General features: G+C 40.5%; 1 protein-coding gene across 25 annotated transcripts in view; it reads right to left on the reverse strand.

The window, feature by feature from the left end:
* Window positions 1-18,801, reverse strand: part of LOC109624416 (unconventional myosin-IXAa-like) — a 137,870-nt gene that overhangs the window by 62,947 nt on the left and 56,122 nt on the right. For all 25 annotated transcript variants that reach the window (XM_069528343.1, XM_069528345.1, XM_069528346.1 and 22 more), the window contains exons 3-5: window positions 5,049-5,143; window positions 4,893-4,955; window positions 940-1,039 (exon numbers count right to left, since the gene is read on the reverse strand). In XM_069528343.1, the coding sequence (XP_069384444.1) occupies window positions 940-1,039; window positions 4,893-4,955; window positions 5,049-5,143 (258 nt within the window). The remainder of the gene's footprint in view (window positions 1-939; window positions 1,040-4,892; window positions 4,956-5,048; window positions 5,144-18,801) is intronic.

Consider the following 18,801-nt stretch of genomic DNA (forward strand, 5'->3'; position numbering starts at 1 on the left):
ATCATAGTCTCCATCTATCGCTTTACAAGGCGTCCTGGCTTTTTTTCAATAATTCATAATTTTCTTAAAAAAAGAAAATGGATGTTATTCATACAAATCTGCTCTGAATTATTTGAAGCACACAAAAAATCTGGACCTCAATGTTAGGCCATGTCTGCTCTACTGCAGATATCACTTTGAACTGATATATTCTCCTCGGAACTGAGGAGGGCAAAAAATTACTAAAAATACTTAAACAAGCATGTCAGGGCCAGTATTGTATTACCATAGACAAATATTACAAGCATGCTCAGTGCTTATTCTCCTTTGGCAGTTGTATCTTCAAAACAAATAGTAGATAGTGATCTTTTAATTTTTTTGTACTGATCACAATATTATCCTGCCCTACAACTTGATAACAGAAGATGAAACACCTTTCACTGCAGGTAAGTTTCTCTCTGCCTGTTTTTATGTTCAATGTAAATGTAAAAGTGAATAAATCATCAAAAAAGCATAACACCCAAGCTATGAAGACACAAATGTTCAATGACAATCCCATCATTTAATTAAATCACCTTGTTGTACCCTCTGTAATGGCACCTGACTGACCAATGATGAACCAACGTCTAATGTTGCAGTGATATTGAATGGAAACGTGCATTTACTTTATTTGCAATCTCTTTAAGTTTCTTGATTTTTTTAAATTAAATTAAAATATTTGCTAGACATGAATGGACACAGTTAACAATACGCTCTGGTATCACAATAGAGCAAAAACATCTAGATGTTGAATTTGCATAGAAATATTCTATTATATAGAAATATATCTATTTTACACATTATGGGTGGTGTGGGTGTGTGTGTTTGCATTTGTGTTTGCGTTTGTGTGTGTGTGTGTGTGTGTGTGTGTGTGTGTGTGTGTGTGTGTGTGTGTGTGTGTGTGTGTGTGCGTGCGCGGACCTGGTTGAGGTAGTGGTATTCCTCAGGTTTGAGCAGGTGAAAGGACTTCCTCTCCTCTTCACTGGCTCCGGCCAACAGGTAGTAGAACACATGGTAGTTCCTGCAGACACACACAAACCACACAGTTAGAGGTGATGATTCCACACCACAAAAGCACTTCCTGTATTGACTTCTTAAATGTCCTAAATGCTCTCAGAGGTGAACTGAGGACAGCGGCATTCAACGACGACGTCAAAGCTTTGAGGTCGAGTATCTCACAGTTTAAATGTCTCTACCTGCAGCCTCTTTTACAAACCAAACCTGCATCATGTAACAAATAAGTCCCACCTTTGACCCGGCAGGCTCACCTTTCAAGTCAAACAAACAGCAGTGTGGTGTGTGGGCTGGAGCTCAGGGCCTCTGATTAGCCCTGACAAAAGCTGGAGCTTTGACCGAGGCACTGAGATGTGATTCTATTACAGCTGGAAACCAGCTTCACTTCTCTGCACAGGGACACTTAGTGCTTGATGGAGGGCTGGGAGGTTAGAAAGAGGGTGCATCACAGTATCCCAGAGTGTAACTGATATGCTGGTGTGTTATTAACTAAAACGTGTATACTGTACTTAGGAGATGTAGTAGTAGAGATGCTTTAATATTAATACCTTTAACATATTAATACCTTTATCAATAAGTCACACTGCTCTTGCCATTATTACTCTTAACTATAGCATAACCAATCCGTTTCTAAAGTTGATACCGATATTGGTATTTGTTTTAAAAATATATGATATGAAATTATATATCGAGTAAATTTCTTTTTACACACACTATATACATACTTTAGTATGGAGAGTAAAAGTACAAAATGACCGATGAGGTGATGAAAATGTTTATTTTGTGCTTAATATTGCATAAAAAATAAGTATGATTTATTATTTATTTATTTTTACTCCAGTCATTATTCAAGAGCGTGGTCTTTCAGTCTCAGATCACGACTTATTGATTTCCCTTTCAAAGTTTGTATTGCACAAGTCTGTCACAATTCACCAACTAATAGAATAACAAAGTTGTTGACAAATGAAACTGTCCCATCCTCTTTGTGTGTGTTAGCTGTACTTCTGTAATCGTCCTGTACAGGTGGGTACTTTCACTTGTTTTGTAATATAAACAATAAAGGTCATTTTATGCCAAAAGTACATAACATATAATAAAGCCAGGGAGAGAGGAAGTGCATGAACCCAGTTTAATTACTGCTGGTACAGTACTCTTAAAGAAGTAAAGCTAAAACATCAGCAGGGTCTAGTGCAGGGTTTTGAATGAAAGCGGTACAAAATCTCAACATGAAATCAGTAAGTCCTGCTCTCAACCTGAAAGACCATTGTTGAGTAAAGAGATGAAAACCTGAAGGAAACCCGTCCGTGAGCGCAGAGAGCAGAACGAGCTTTTGGCTGCAGGCAAGTGGTCAGAGCTGTAGCTTTTATGAAAGATGTCGAGACTACGGCACCAACGCTGCAGGAGTAAGCACCAGTTTGAGCAGTTTAAACTGATACAGTGTGTTCACAGCAGCTTGATGTATATTGCCAACACTCGTCAGGCTGTGTTTGACATGTGTTTGGAGTTTCAGTTTGGCACAGTGTGACAGCTGATAAAGGAGCAGATGGCTCTGGATGGAAAATGTGTCACGTTGTTATGTTTATAATTTTCCAGAGGAAAAAATTTGTACAGGCATACTGTAATAATAATACTGATTATAGTCCGCAGCCACAGTTTGTCAGGAGGGAAGCCCTTCTTGTTTACACTGCAGTCATCTAACATCAGTTTTTAAATTATTGCAAAACATCTGGCACATATTCAGTACTTGGTAGCCTTTAATTTGGGGAAGATATAAATGAAGGAACCAGTGGTTTTACATCGTGCAGCCAGCAAACAGTTGGACATTGTGTTTTTTATGGTAACGTTAACACGAAGGAGATTCTGTGCTTTTACTTTGTGCTGTCGGTTGATGGTTTTTAAATTTCTTTCTACTTGTAGAGTGGGCTGTGTGAGCATAGATATAAATTCAAGATTGTGTGTTACATACAAATTAACCACAAGTTTTAAGGAAACTGTTTTTGTTACTACTTGCACCAAGGAGGTAATGATTAAACAAAAACACACACACATTACAGATTTTATTGAAACTGGGACATGGGCCAAGAAAAAACCCTTTGAATTTGAGGGAACTATTTTCATAGAATAAAAGTCAGATATGATCATTTTCTGACGTTCTTAACTGTCCCATCAAAGTTTGAAGTCATAAACCCTGACAGCATCCATGGAAAGCTCAGCTCCTCCTCTCACTTCTCTTTCTTTTTCCTACACTGGGGTCATACAGAGGCAACCTGTCACTGAACAGGTTTAAAGATTTAAGATAGTTTGTAGTTTATCATCAGCCGCCTCCCCCTCCCACCACCTCACTGTTCCAGGTCTGAGCCGACTGGGAGGTCCTGTCTTGAATTTCTACCCTATCAATATGGCCGCCAGGGCCTGTCATCAGGATGAAATGGAAACCTGAGGCCGATCAGGGTGAGAGGGATTAGATGACCAGTGGAGGGGTTTACATTGTTTTTTATACCCTCACAAAGACATTTTCTCTACTATTGATGGAGATAGATATGGGGACAGAGCTGGTGGAGAAAAGAAAAGGTGTTTGTATTGTCTGAGAGAAGAAAAATTATTTTTAAAATGTGGGTGCAGGTGGAGACTCCTTCATGTAGAGAGGGGATTCAACAGCGGGTTTATATACTGTGTAAAAATGTGGTAGAAGAAAAAGGAAGCAAGAACAGAGTTGCTGTTAACAAACTTCACCAATCTCTTTATGACATTTCTCACAATGTGTATGTTTTCTTCTGATACTTAGTAAAGAGATTCCTGAAAATATGATCAAGTCCTGTTTCCAAAAATGACCAAACCGAGATGTGATGCTGATGGTTGAGGAAAGGGCAGGAGATTATTTCTGATGAACACCTGATATATCTTCATGTTGCTGTTTCAGGATTGAGTTTCTTAGATAGAAAACCCTGACAGCGGAGATATGGATTTGACATTTTATCTTTGAAACTAGTGGGAATATGGATGTCAGTGTATCCAATTTCAGATAAAGATTATTTATGGCTGCATCCCTTCAGCCAGGGTTAAGTTTATTATTCTTTATTTCTTAGAGAATTTCATTGAAAAAGTAATTTCCTGAGGGAGCAGGTGATTTTCATCCATACACATCCCAAATTGGGTCCTCTTAAAATTAACACATTTAAAAAGGTTGGCGGAAACTGCAATCTAATTGTTGACTATGTACTAGAGTCACTTATAGAAGAATTGTAAATAGTATTATTTAAATACTTTATATGATAACTTTTAATGTAGATAAAAATGTCAATTTCAGAATTGCTGATGAATTCCTATACTTTATCTAAAAACAACCTGCAAGTGACAAAATGTTCCCAACAGAAGTGTGTGAATTATTACAACAAAGATCTATCTATCTAATAAATGATCAGTAACTTAAAGGACCTTCACTCTTTCTAAGGCCCAATAGTCCCCATGACAGCACATTTAACTTCACAAGACAAAAATAATTTGATTTGGACCTGAACCAGAGTACAAATAGTCATTTACTGTATATCAGTTCCTTAAACATGTCTGATTTTTTTCATCAAGCGCCATGAATTATTCTTTGAGAAATGATGAAAACACTGTCTGTTACAATGTTAAAGAAGGTGAAATTGAAGTCCTGGATCCGCACCAGAATTGAAAGGGTTCTTTCCTGACCCAAACCCCTTCCCCAAGTTTCATACTAATATGAGGTTTAACTAAAAAACAAATAAACAAACACTGCTTGGCGGAGGTAACCAGACGGTTGTTGTCAGCCCTGTTAAAGCAGCCCATACTGTAAACAAACTAACATCTGACTGTATCAACCTGTTGTCACCACTCACCTCTCATTGTGCTCCTGGTACACCAGACGGGATTTCTCCAGCAGGTACTTCTCCACATAGGCTCTGAAAACACCACACACAGTAAGAGTAAGCTCCGCTCCCTATTAGGTGAACACATCTCTGTACATGTGTATCATAAGTATATGTGTTTCTCACCCCCTGACAGTGCCACTTTCCTGGTAGTTGACCTGGATGAACTTTCCGAAGCGGCTGGAGTTGTTGTTGTGGGCCGTCTTGGCATTCCCAAAGGCCTGAGGAGGAAAAAATGAAAAGAGTCACCTCCGGGTCAACATGTCAGCATGGACGCAGGTGATGATTGGCAGGTACAGCAGCTTGACACTGAAGTAAGACTCTGGATGAAAATGTCTGTAGCACTGATCTGTGCATGGAGACTGCACGTCTGTAATTGCTGTATAGTTCACATAACATTCTCTAACACTAAAGCTGCCTTCAGAAAAGGCCTGAACGCTGCATATTCCCCTGAAATGGACAAAAGGGACTGTATGTGAGAACGCAAACGTCCCAATGATTGGCTGAGGACATTCTCTTCAGTTACTCCTGCCAGCCCTTCAGTAAAAGCTCCAGAGAAAACAAAGAAGAAGAATACAAATATATATAAGATTAAAATGGAAGTGTCATAGAAGACATCGAAAAAGATCTCAACTTGAAGAAACAAGTTTTTTGAGAGTTTTTGGTGATAAGAGCCGATGTTGGTGTCAATGTGCTGTACACAAAAACATGATCTCCGCAGTGGAATTTCTAAATTATGCTTTACTTAGATGCCACCTCTCGCTTTAACGCTCCTGAGATTTTCCTGTTATAAGTGCGTGTGACTCTGCCAATCTCCTCGTGCTTCATGTTACACAGGGGCAGCAGTAGTAACGCCTTGTGGTAGACAAGCAACATTACAAAAGAACAACTTAAAACTTATCTCAGAGTCTTATCAGACATGCTCAATGTCTTTAATCCACTGTGTAAATTAGTTGTAACTGAGATAGAGGCAATGTTGAAACTTGCAGCGACTGCTTGTTGTACGTCTTGTTTATAGGAAACCTATTGACATAAATCATATGAGTCATGTTAGTCAACTTTCCCTTGAATGCCATCGAGAACAGTGTGTCGCTGCCACCATGGCTCGCTCTGCCTAGCTTTAGTTTAGGAACCGATAAGATTTTTTTACAGGTACCTGGTACTTGGCATTTTGGATTGGGTTCTAATTTGGGATTGAGTTTCGGGTTCCCAACCCTACTGAATTAACAAATAGGTGCAGAGTTTGTATGAAAAACATCTTTAAATGATATAGGAATAATCAACAAGCAGTATCTCAGAAACACATTTCAGTCTTCAGGGTATTAAAATACTGAACATGTGTAGGCAAATTTAATGATGGGAATTGAACTCTGGACCAAAGTGAAAAAATGTGTTAGGAGAAGAAGGAAAAGTTCCCTATCTCACACACAAACACACACTCAGGCACGTCAACCATGCACTAAACTGCCAAATTCCTATGAAGGCAAACACACTGCAGAGCTGAAAACACACACACACACACACACACACACACACACACACACACACACACACACACACACACACACACACACACACACACACACACACACACACACACACACACACACACACACACACACACGGAGTCCATCATTAGAGGCCTCTGGAGGACTCATTCAACCTCTTATTAGGAGTCTGATAGGCTCCATTGGAGCTTGGAGAGGAGAGGAGAGGGATTTGGTGTAGGGTGAGAAGAAGAGAGGAGAGGAAATAAGGAGAAGAGAAACTAACTTTTGAGGAACCAAAAATCATTGAAGACTGAGGGGATGGACGATCATCTTGGACAGAGTAGATGACAAAAGTAATGAGGAAAGAGTGAAACAAAGATGAGAAGACAAGAAAAAGATGAAAAAAGGAGGTGAAAAGGAAAAAGACGAGAAATGTGAGAAATTAGAAAAAAACATTTTCATGTTTGAGCAGTTACAGTTCACAGAAGCAGGGGTGAAGTTTAAAGCTGATGCAGTCAGTATCTGGGAGTTATGATAAATGACTAATAAACAGTGGACCGAAGGAGAGACGAGGGAGGGAGGTAGAGAAAGAAGTGGGTGTCAGGTAATTGATTGTGGCTGCTGGGTAAACACTAAACCTCTGCAATAACATGCTTAATAAAAGCAAAATCCTGCTCCTGAAAGAAGCTTTGATGATTCATTCAAAAACAGCCTCCCACTACCAACAGCGCCAAGCTGACACTAATTCATCAGGCCCATCAGCAAAACAGGCTGAAGACAGACAAGAGAGGAAGGAGAGGTTGATCTTTCTCTCTGTCTTTCCTCTGCCCATTTTCCATCCCTTCATTATCTCATTCTTCAAATCCATTCATCTTTCTTTCCTCTCCTCCACATCCCTATTGGGGGGGTTTTGAAAATAAAGGCTGAGATATATAGTCAACCACAGAGAGAGAACGAGAGGGCTAACAGCGAAGCTCTCCATCAACTCCCTCCATCCAAAATGTAAATTGAAACTGCAATTCACATGGTAATGACATAGCTGTTATCCTCAATCATTTCTGGATAAATGCAGGAGCCATTCAGTGGGACCATGTTTCCACTTTGAGTTTTGGGAGGAAAATCCACTTCCTGAAATGACTGAACTGATCAAAATGAGGCAGACTAATGGAAACTGTCAATGACAATCAAACCACTGCTGGTGGCACAGACAGAGGAAAGAGAGGGCTGTGTGTGTGTATGTGTGTGTGTACACACACATAGTGTTTAAGATGATGATCTATGCACAAAATGAAGTTATGATTATTACTCATGTATGCATGTGTGCTTTGTGTGGCTACAGACAGCATGTCATGTGCAGTTTGTGTATGTGCTTTCTGTGTGCATATCAGCGTGTGTCTGTGTGTGTGTGTATGGTCCAGGTATTACTCATGTTGTGGGGACCCTTATTCTGTTTTTAATAATGAATCTGTAAAGTTTTAGAGTGAAGCCATTTTATACGGTGAGTGTAAAGTTACGGTGATGTTACAGTTAGGTTTAAGTTTAAGGTTAGAATTAGGTTAAGGTTCATGCTAGGTTAGGGGTAAGGGTAAGGGGCTAGAGTTAGGAAAGTCGTAACTGTGTTTACGATTAGAGTAAGTCTCCACAAAATTAATGCAAGTCAATATAATGTCCTCTGAAGTAATGGAGAGACAACTGTGCTAGTCTGTGTGTGTGTGTGTGTGTGTGTGTGTGTGTGTGTGTGTGTGTGTGTGTGTGTGAGAGAGAGAGAGAGAGAGAGATTAACGAGCAGGGCAGCAGTGTCTGGATGATTTAGTGTTGAACTCTGCTTCATGGTCAATGCCTGCTGTGACCACAGCACAGGAAAACACACACACACAGCCAGTGGGTGACTCTTTGTGTGCAGCTTGTGTGTATGTGTGCGTGTGTTTAACACGTAAATTCATGTACAGACTTAAAAGAAAAGGGAGAGCCCAAAGAAAGAGTGGCCAAGCATCAATGTGAGCCTGAATAAAACAAAACATCGAGCAGTTTCAGCTTCATGTTACGCTCCTTTGTCTTTCCCTTCATTTCGACTATACTCTCTAATCTGAATGCAAATCAGACCTTCAGTCCAAGGTGAACAGCACATGGCCACAAAAGAGAGAATGGTATATTTATGTTCAAGTGACGCAAGCCCTGCAGCATGATGGGAGAGAAGGTAACATTAATATACAGTGACAGTCTGTGTAGTCTGATTTCTTGGATGCATAGGGCAACAAAACGTTAAATCTAATGGTTTATATGTCCTATTCCATACTGTGATACTGTGTTTTTTCAAAGCATGAATGCGGCCGTTCTTTAACATTTACAACATGAGGACAAAGGCCTCCAATGCTAAATATAGCATATCTTAACTAAATCCAGGTCCTTGACTTAAACCTACCGATAGACAACAGTGATATTATCGTTTGCTCACTGCGCATTAGCTTGCGTGCAGTGGCTTGATGCTGTTGCTGGGGTTGGGGACCATAGTAACGTAATAAAAAAGCATACAATAAAATAACTAAAATTTTAAAGATTGCCAAAATTAACATTTATTGACACAATGCTTGGATTTTTGTTTAGAAACAAAGAAAACGTAGCTGAAGGTAACATATCAGTTTAACACAAGTTATACAGACAGGTACATTCAGTTCCCATGGACTTCAAGGACTTAATTGTCATTTGAATTTGAAATTGTACATGACTCAATATAAACTGAATTAACCCCGGCCCTGGCTGCATATTTAGCCTGTGGTGCCATATGGAGTCCAGAAATAACCAACCTAAGTGTGTTAAAAACAGCTCACTACTGCATCCATTTACACAAATCAAAGAAACAACGCTTAACAAGCCATATGTTAGATGCTGAATGATATGTGATGACCCTGAGGCTTAATCATGCTGTGACCATGTGTGTGTGTTTGTGTGTGTGCCCTTATGTCCAAATGGCAGCATAGGTACTGACAGTATGCTAATGTATGCTTATGGGCTATGTTAGTCCCTGTGGGCTCTTCCACGCTGTCACATTACGTTAGCCAGTTGTTTTCTCTGCCGCTGCACAAAACCCTCAGCTCCTCAGAGGAAGCAAACAGTGGTGCTGCTATTTTAGAAGAAGATTTAGCCTGTTAAGTGTTGAGGGAAACGGGAAGATCGAAGCCGGCCCGTTAATTAAGACTTTCCTAAAAGCACGGACTAAAATCAGCTCAAATACTAATGCCCGTAACCTGGTGCTCTCGCCCCAACTCTCACTTTCCCTTCATTTTTTTTGCTCAGTACAGCTGCAGCATTTCCCTAAACACACTCAGAAACCGTTAGCTGACCTAGTTTATAAAAACAAGTGTAGCCGTGCCAAAACGACGGCTGGGCTCTCTTCCATTAGCTCGTTTTTTTGTTTCATGGACTGCTGAGTGGTTAAAATGATTGATGCTGGCCGCAGAGTGCTGATGCCCAGCTGATGGAGACTGTTTGTTTCAGAAGGGTTTTTTTTTGTCTGCATGAGTATCCAGGTCAGACTGTGGGCGACCTGGGTTAGAGTTAAGGCGTTTTCACACCTGAAAGTCAGAGCCAAGGTTTGTGTCATGGTTACATGGTCTACATTTGGTGTTGTTAGTTTTGGTTTCACATTATAATTTAGGGAGCGCAAGAAAGACTTTCGCATGACATACATACGTCCTGACATTGTAACCTACGTGTGCTGCTGATTGGTTTGTAGAAGGGCGTCTGACGTCTGTGTGTTATATCCACAAACTTTTTTTAAATTAAGTGTGTAGAAAATAGTCTTGCCATTTGAATGGGGAAAAAACATGAAATGGTTAACTTTGTTTATTTCCTTGCCACTAAAATATCATTATATTATTATTACCATCAAGATGAATGTCCTTGTCAAACATTGTGTGTTTGGAGGTGAAGGCTACAGGCAATCCTGTGAGTCACTTCTGCTTCTTTTTCTTATATTGTAGCAAACTGAACCATGGCTCAGTTTGATCAAGAGCGTGGTCCGAAGCACCTTTCACATGTTATTCTAGACTGAAGAGAAATGACCGAAGATCCAGACTGAACAAGGAATGTGTGATCCAGGCTGAGCTCGCATTTTGAGACACACTGGTCTCTTGTCAAATCTACAGTTTTCTTAAAATGTATGTCAACATACAGCATTTGATCTCTTTGGTGAAATTTGTCTATGAGAATTTGCAATTCAACACGGACAATGAAACCCCAATGGTATAATCAATTATAAGCAAACACAATTATATCTAAATGTTTTTATGGGAAGATATTCATATATTTCATGTTATTATTACCAAATTATTGTTGCTAATTAAAGGGAAAATATTTCCAAGAAGATTTTCTAAGATTAAACTTGAGTTTAGTGAGAGCACATCCAAGAAGTATAGGTTCCTTAAAATTTCAATTTGCTGCCATAAATTCCGCTCTGAACCCAGCAGCTAAGAGGAAGTGCTCAACCCTCTTTCACCAACTCATCCCGTCAAACCTGAACCAGAAACCAGCGCTCTGCATTCACCCTGTGGGCAGCTCAGCTATTTGTGTGCAATGGCAGTCAAGCTTATGCACAAATTGTCTGTCCATGATAAACAAACATAATTGGACTTAAGTAATGTTACCTCAGAGATTCATATATTCTATCTAATTACTGAAAAATGATAAAAACTAATTAGATGTCAACGTAAACACATACACTCAACATTACAGCCTTGGTGGGAGACACCCAATTTATTGTTTCATTTAATTTCTATAATTTGACGGAAGTCGCACTCCTCATACACACAAACAGCCACTTCTGACAGCTTCATCGCTGCTAAAACAGCCGGAAAATCCTCATCCACACAGTCCTCCAAAATCTTTAAGATATTTTAGAAGAACAAATGAGAGGCAGAAAAAGAAGACAAACATTTCTCCTTTCTCAGATTTGCGACAATTCAGAAGTGCTTCTAAAAGAACATTCAGGGGGGATTTATGACAAAGAGTGTTAAAGCCTGGTCCCGTAATTTATAGGCTTCCCCTTTCAAAGACGTCCTCCACAGCTGGACAGCTTATCAGCAGTTGACTCCGGGGGTGGCTCCTTTCAGGCCTCTGGGTCATTATTAACGCAGACCTCTGCTCCTTAGTGTTTCTGTGCCCAACAAGTTTTTTTGAAAACACAGAAAGACACAGTGACAGAGGGCTGCAGGGGCAAGACTAAAGACTAAAGCTTAACTCAGTTCATCTACCTCACAGACATCTAAATAAATACTTGCATTTCTGTCCTCTAACATCATCACCATTACAACAGGTGGATCTTAAAAACAGTTCAGAATCAATGCATTACAAACAGAAATATAATTTTGAATCCACAAAAGATTTTTCCTTCTCAAAATCTCCTGCCTACATTACCCATGATGCAACTGGACAACCGACAATTTGTTCTGGTGTGTTATGTGAGCGGTGGTTGATGTAGTGAAGGAGCAGGATTAGCAGAGGTCTGGTAAATTAATTTGTCTGCAAAATCCATTTGTCTGGTAAGGTCTGGTAAATTCTGATTCTTCCTTTCACAGCGTGTTGAGCTAGCTAGCACAAAACGTTCTTTACTGATCTATTATGAAAGAAAACTAAGAGATAGGTTCCTATCATAAATCAAACCCATAACAAGCCAAACACACACACACACAAACACAAACAAAGCTAAACATAGATGTATATTTATGATGATATGAATTTGAATATATTGATGTTTCGAGATACGTTTTCAAAGTCTCTGCCATAGAGACAATGTCAGTCTTAATAAAATAAATTACTAAAAGTTTGGTATTTGTGTGCCTCGAATGTAACAGGTCATTTGATTGTCACATACCTGTTTCAGTGCACTACTCTATATCCAGTAATTGCTTTCAGAGGTGGTACTAGTAACAGATGTTTACTCGTACTGCAAACTATCGGCCTCTGTAGAACTGGTGCTACATGCTTAAATGTTAAAATACAGCTGTTTCACCCATTCAGACCTAGCTACATTCAGTCTGTACTGAGCCTGCACATCTGCACATCACATAATGAAGAATTCTTTGATCTTGTCTGTACTTGGTATTGTGTGTAGTTGTGTATTGTAGATCTTGGACTCAATGGACTATTATTACTACTATTACTATTATCATTAATCGTTAATTAACAAGGGCAAAAGGGTTCCTCTAAAGGACCATGAGCCAAAAACTTTTGCAGTAATTTAATGTACATGCAGTAAGTATAATATATGTCACAGTATGCAATATAATCACAATCATTTTGTTGACCTAAAGAAACAGACAGGGAATGGCTAAAAAATGTCTGGGCCATTCTTGTTGTACCTTTGGGTCCATCTCATCACCTCAGTCCGTCTATGTTTTATTCATGTTTTTGTTGCATGTGGAGCAGAACTGCCTTGAAAACAGTCTCTCAGAATGATTTCATGCTGTGTGGATTCTCCCTCAGGGTCATCGGAGTCTGTTTTTAGACCCAGAGATTTTTTTTGAAGGCTTTACTACTTCCATGTTCATGAGGCACTCGCAGCCCAGCAAGATGACATCACATTGCATTCCTTCGCTAACAGATGCAGCGCAGCCTCACATGGCAAGCTGAGAAAACAGACCGGACCGTGTATGTGTGTGTGTGTGTGTGTGTGGCTTCAACACCAGCCCTTCGTCTGGGTGTGCGGCCAGACTTGAAAACACACACTTGCAGGAGAGCAGGTGGTTGTGAAGAGCTCTGTCCTTCACAGCAGCAGGTTTTAACATTCATTAGTTATGATACATGGCAACATCCTGTGTGTGTTTGCATTCACTTCAGGTGCACTACTTCCTTAATCCCTTGAGACACACTCAACAATGAACTGGTAAACTACTATCATATGTAAGTGGACATTCACAAGCTCCATCCACACAACCTTGACTTACAAAATATCTCTGTCCAGACGCAAACACAAAAACTACAAACGCTCAAACAAGCGTGCCAGACCAGTAGGTGACAACAAAGTATATATAAATGATCGATCATATACCAGAGAAGATCATGGTGGTACGATGGGGTGAGGCAGACGCCTGTGAGTGCAGATAAAGTGGTGCGTTCATGCTAAATTTGACCCAATGTAGAGGAACCAGTATATGGCCGCCATTGTTTTTGTTTCTGGCACATGGTCATTACACAAAGCAACAGTGGGAATGCACGAAATAGGGTAAACTGTGACGTCATCATCCCCCATACTCTCTGTTTTACGTGTACACACAGATACTCAGAAATAGGAATTTTTGTTGATTTGACAAATGCACATGTGCAAGTGAGTGTAAGCTCTAAAATGTCAAGGACTCTACATAATGTGGACACAACTAATGAAGTCAAGTCCGTCAGAATGTCCTTTCTTTGCGTCTCGTCTATTCATCTTTCTCTCTGTGTATCCCTGTAACATCTCACTCCCTGAACTCTGTGTTTTCTCTCAGTTCCTTTCCTTCAGACACACGGGATGAGCTCCCCTTTCTAGGAAAAGAGGAAGGAAGGGAGGGGGAAGGAGGTGAGAACAGAGGAGGATGAGTACCATTACGTAATCCTGACAGGTCACACACTGGAGGGGCCTCCTCGTAACAGCAGGCGCAGAAAGGTTGTGACGTGTGTGGTTGACAGGGGAAAAGAAAAATCTGTCTGACACACAGCGGACAGCACGGGAGTGTGGTGCATTGTCGCCTCCCAGCAAGAAGGTTTCCGGTTCTTCTCAAAGTCCAAGGACATGCAGATTGGAGTTTCTTAATTGGCTGTAGATGTAAATTTGAGTGTGACAGTATGTTGGCTCTGGGATGTGCTGGCCTGTACAGGGTGTACAATGTTAAACTCTGATGTCAAACAATGTGGTATAGATAATGGATGAATATTATAGGGGTTTGGAAATGAATCTGGTGATGCCAGGCTATTGTTAAATAAACCACTAAATAAATTAATAAACTAGCTTCATGGCACCAATGACGCTTATCTCACTGTAGTGATTAACACATTATATCTAATTGGTTTGATCCATACAAAGAATAAAGTGTAAAAATGAAAAATAATTATATTGTGGGAGGAGGGCTGGGCAAAAAAACATAGAGATAATTATCGTGATATAACTTTTCCATAGAAATTCAAGACATGGCGGATACATCGTCGATAGAACTCATTTTATCCATGTTTTTACAGACAACACGAACAGCTAATGATAATACCGCCACACCACACCAATCGTGTCTGGAATAGAGTTACAGCCACATCAAGATTGTTGTCGCACACAGAACAGAGTGTAGGAGGAGCAGCAGCACACATGCTAATGTGTGGGATCCTGCACAGAGGTGGACGACTCTGCATTGATGCAGTGACAGAACGTAATCTATTCATGTTTTCAGGTTCTAGGTTCATTGTTTTAGCGAGTTTCCACCGCTGCTTCAGGACGAGGACAGACGCACATTAAAGGTCTTGTCATCCTGGTTCAGATTCTCTGTCAGAAGATCCAGGAAGATAAATATTATCAACAGGTTTTTATAAAGATCAGTTATATAGTGCGAGTGATTGGAAAACATCTGAGAAGCTGAATCACTTTTGACCTGTGCAGAGTAAAGCTGCTGGTGCTGATTTGATTCACATGATATATATCGATACTGACTGATATGAATAATATTATTGTGATAAAACATTTTACCATAAAGGTATCCATCAACGGTAAAGAAACTGTACTGTAACACATTAGACACCATTTTTATCATGTACTGAGACGTCTGGCTTCGGTTTCAGCTTTCTGAAGAGCCAGCTTCATCGTGGCTCTCCATGTGCATGTAGTTATTGGCTAATAGTGCCCTGCTATTAGGTGACACACTGAGACGGAGGTTCGCTTCATGTGGGGAGCACGGGCAGTTAACATCATGGCCAAATGACTGGTGTTTGACATACTCGGTGACAATCATCCAGTTGAGACATGCCCACTGTTTATTGTCGAATTGAACCACAAGGAGGTTTATAACATGGGCAACAAGCTGATTTTGGCCTGTGGATCCACAGAAGGGTAGAGCAGACACAGCTGTAAAATATAAAATACTTATTATGAATATATGTGGTTTCACCCAAGTGAGTGTTAATATACTTTACAGTGGAGAGAAGTACAGCACTGACTGTGTGTACCAGTCAAAACATAAAATTGGTTACAGAACAAATATCCAGTGATCCTCATTCTAGCTGATATGTCTGAGCATAATGAGAAAATAATCAGTCCTCATTTGGCTTGGCTACTGTGGAAATACTGACACTTTATCTTAAAATTCACGCATCATAAAAACCAAGCCTGAGTATATGATATGAATGCATAGAACAGTATCCTCAAGCATTGCTGCTCTGCATGCACAACAGTGGTTCAGAGACCATAGGGCTGAAACAAGTGTGAACTCCCTAACTACACACATGCTCACAGTGGGACAGTAGTTGATGCTCGCCCCTTAGATTGGTTTCTGATCTTCCAACCACTGTCTGGGTAGAAAAATCATCAAGAATGTGTCAGGGTAATGTTGGAGACAAGTAAAAACGGCTAAGCTGTTAGAAAGGCTTGTCTCAACACTATGCTCACATACTGTTCTGTTGCGCTTGCAAAGTAGAAATGCTCCTTCGCAAGAGTTGGTTTGCGCTCGCAGATACTGTTCTATGCACTCATATCATATGTCATGCCATATCATATATCATAGAGATTCAGAACAACTAATTGTAGAGATTCAGCCGTATCTTTTGCACATACGATTCATCAAGAAAGCGGCTAGAATGGCCTCTTTTTTTGTCTCTGTACAGGATGTGCCTGCATGAGTATTAATCATCTGTAGCTCTTCATTCTTGTGTGTTGTGGTTGTCTCAGGGTCGTCCTTTCAACAGGGGCCCATTACTCCATTCACTCAAATGCACGCACACAAATCATGAGCAAACACAGGACACACCCCTGCAGAGAGAAAGTCATGCATTTCTATGGTCCGGGGAAGCCAGAATAATACATGACAAACACACACACACACACACAGGAGAGTATCTGCAACAAAAGAAATGTTGTGGGTAAAACAAAAAGAACAACCGATGAAGTTAAGAAAAGAACGAAAGAAAAAATGTCGTCAAATAAAACGGGGCCAATGGAAGAGATGACAAATATTGAGCAGCAACATTTGTGGAATGTGTCTTATACCACAGGCCATTAAGATGTCCTGCTGAACCTAACTCTAACCTTCACTTTGAAACCCAGTAGTAAACCTCCAACAGCACTTTGAACATATAAGGAACGTCCACAATGTCCACATATGTTTGAAAATCTAATTGGTTTTACCTGGTGTTGCTTAAAGGGATGGTTCACCCAGAAATGAAAAATCACTCATTATCTACTCACCACTATGCTGATGGAAGGGTGGGTGACGTGTTTGAGTCCACAAAACACTTTGGGAGTCTCAGGGGTAAACACTGTTGCAGCAGAATCCAATACAATTGAAGCCTCGACATTCATAATTTGGACTTGAAACAAGGTCATTTCCACTGTGTTTTAAGCATAAAGTCCACCAGAAGTCGCTAAGCTAGTGGGCGTAAGCATTTTCGACGGTCCCTGAATGCACCTCGTCTGAAGATATCAGTGGACTTTTAGGCTGAAAACATGGTGGAAATAATTTCATTTGGAGTAGAATATTCATTCAGAATATGGACTATCATTTTAAGGAAGGAAAAAAAAAAAAACATTCAGTCTTCAGCAGCTCTACCCAAACCTGTATCCATGTGGCTGTTGTCTGTGTAAGAAAACTACAGTGCAAATCCCAGTCAAACACACATCTGTATACAGGTTGGCGAAAAGTTAGGATAGCATGTGGAGTGTCAGGCCACATCTGGATCTCATTGACCTCAGGAAGGCTGAACACCCAGGCCCAATAAAAGTCTCCTTCCACTGCACAGGACTGTCAACAGACCCTCCACTACTATCAGTGAGGAAGACGAAGGGAGAAGGAGAGAGAGGGAGATAAAGAGAGGGGGGAGGGGGGGGGTGTATAAGAAGTATAAGAAATGGGAGATGGCCAGGGAAGGGGAGGAGGAGGAGATAGACGAGTGGCATATAAGGGAAAGGAGGAGGATGAAGAAGCAAATGAGACAGAAGGCAGAAAGACACTTTTCCAAATGATGAAGAAAGTGTCAGTTGCACATCAATACACTGGACCCACCTCCATTTGTGACAAGAACAGCTCAACAACGTCAAATATATTGTCGACAATAAACACATCACTGCTACGTTAACGAAACCAGGAGCACTGTCTGTCTCCCACCTCCTGCTGCTGCTCCTGCAAACAAATACAATTCAACCCATGCTGCAGTACTGTTCCCTCTGTGAACCATCTCCATCGTAACAAACTGAGTCGAGCTTCCAGAATCTCCAGAATCGTTCATCTTGTCTGCTTCACATTTGACAGGTGTATTGTTAATGGCCCAAGGAAGTGCAGTGTCAAATTTGGACACGCTGAGGTTCAACAGGGACCAGTGCTCTGTAGCAGCGGTAACTGGGACTCAACGCAAGTGACGTTATAGATCATGACAACTGCACGTTCACAACAACTGATTCTACAGTAAGGGGTTCTGTAGACTGAGTCCTGCAACAAGTCTTAATTTGCCATGGCCCAATTTCTGCAACCACCATCACCACAGGCCAAACAAAGAGCCCAGCAGCGAACTACACTTATCAACCTCTCAAATCACCTTCCGTTTTACTGCCACCTGGTCGGACAAAGATGACTTCAAAATAAAAAGGGGGTGTTCTTTAGTAGGAGCTTTGTCCCCTATGTCATCACAGCTCTAAACAAACTGCCTCCCTCAACTATCCTTTCTCCAGACACTTACATTCAACCTGCAACAGAACATTTTACGTCTTTGTTTACACCTGAATATGTAGCTACAGGCAGCTGGTAGCTAAGCATTAACACTGGAAACATGGGGAAACAGTTAGGCTGTCACTGAGGTGGTGAGCCTCAAAAGGTCATTGTCTCGAATCAAACCAACACATTGTGGTTGTTTACATCAACACTTTTTATACACTATATTTATGTAGGGCTCTTTAGTGGAGCTGGCATCATGCAGCAGTGACATCTACGTCACAGTGTCTCAGATTCTAAGGGTCAAAAGAGCAACTCTTTTCACTCACCCAAGCAAAACATTTATTTTTCAATATCTCTAACCCTTCTTTGTTATTTTTATTTTCTTTTTATCTCCAGTTTTGTTTTTGAATTTGTTGTTGGAATAAAAACCTACAGAAGCACAGGTCGAAAACTCCACACGAGGAAATGTTAATTAGTCAGTAGGTTCTGAACAACTGGCTCTGGATGAGTGTGTGT

This window comes from Paralichthys olivaceus, chromosome 7 (assembly GCF_024713975.1).
Source record: "Paralichthys olivaceus isolate ysfri-2021 chromosome 7, ASM2471397v2, whole genome shotgun sequence".
Classification (NCBI taxonomy): Eukaryota; Metazoa; Chordata; class Actinopteri; order Pleuronectiformes; family Paralichthyidae; genus Paralichthys; species Paralichthys olivaceus.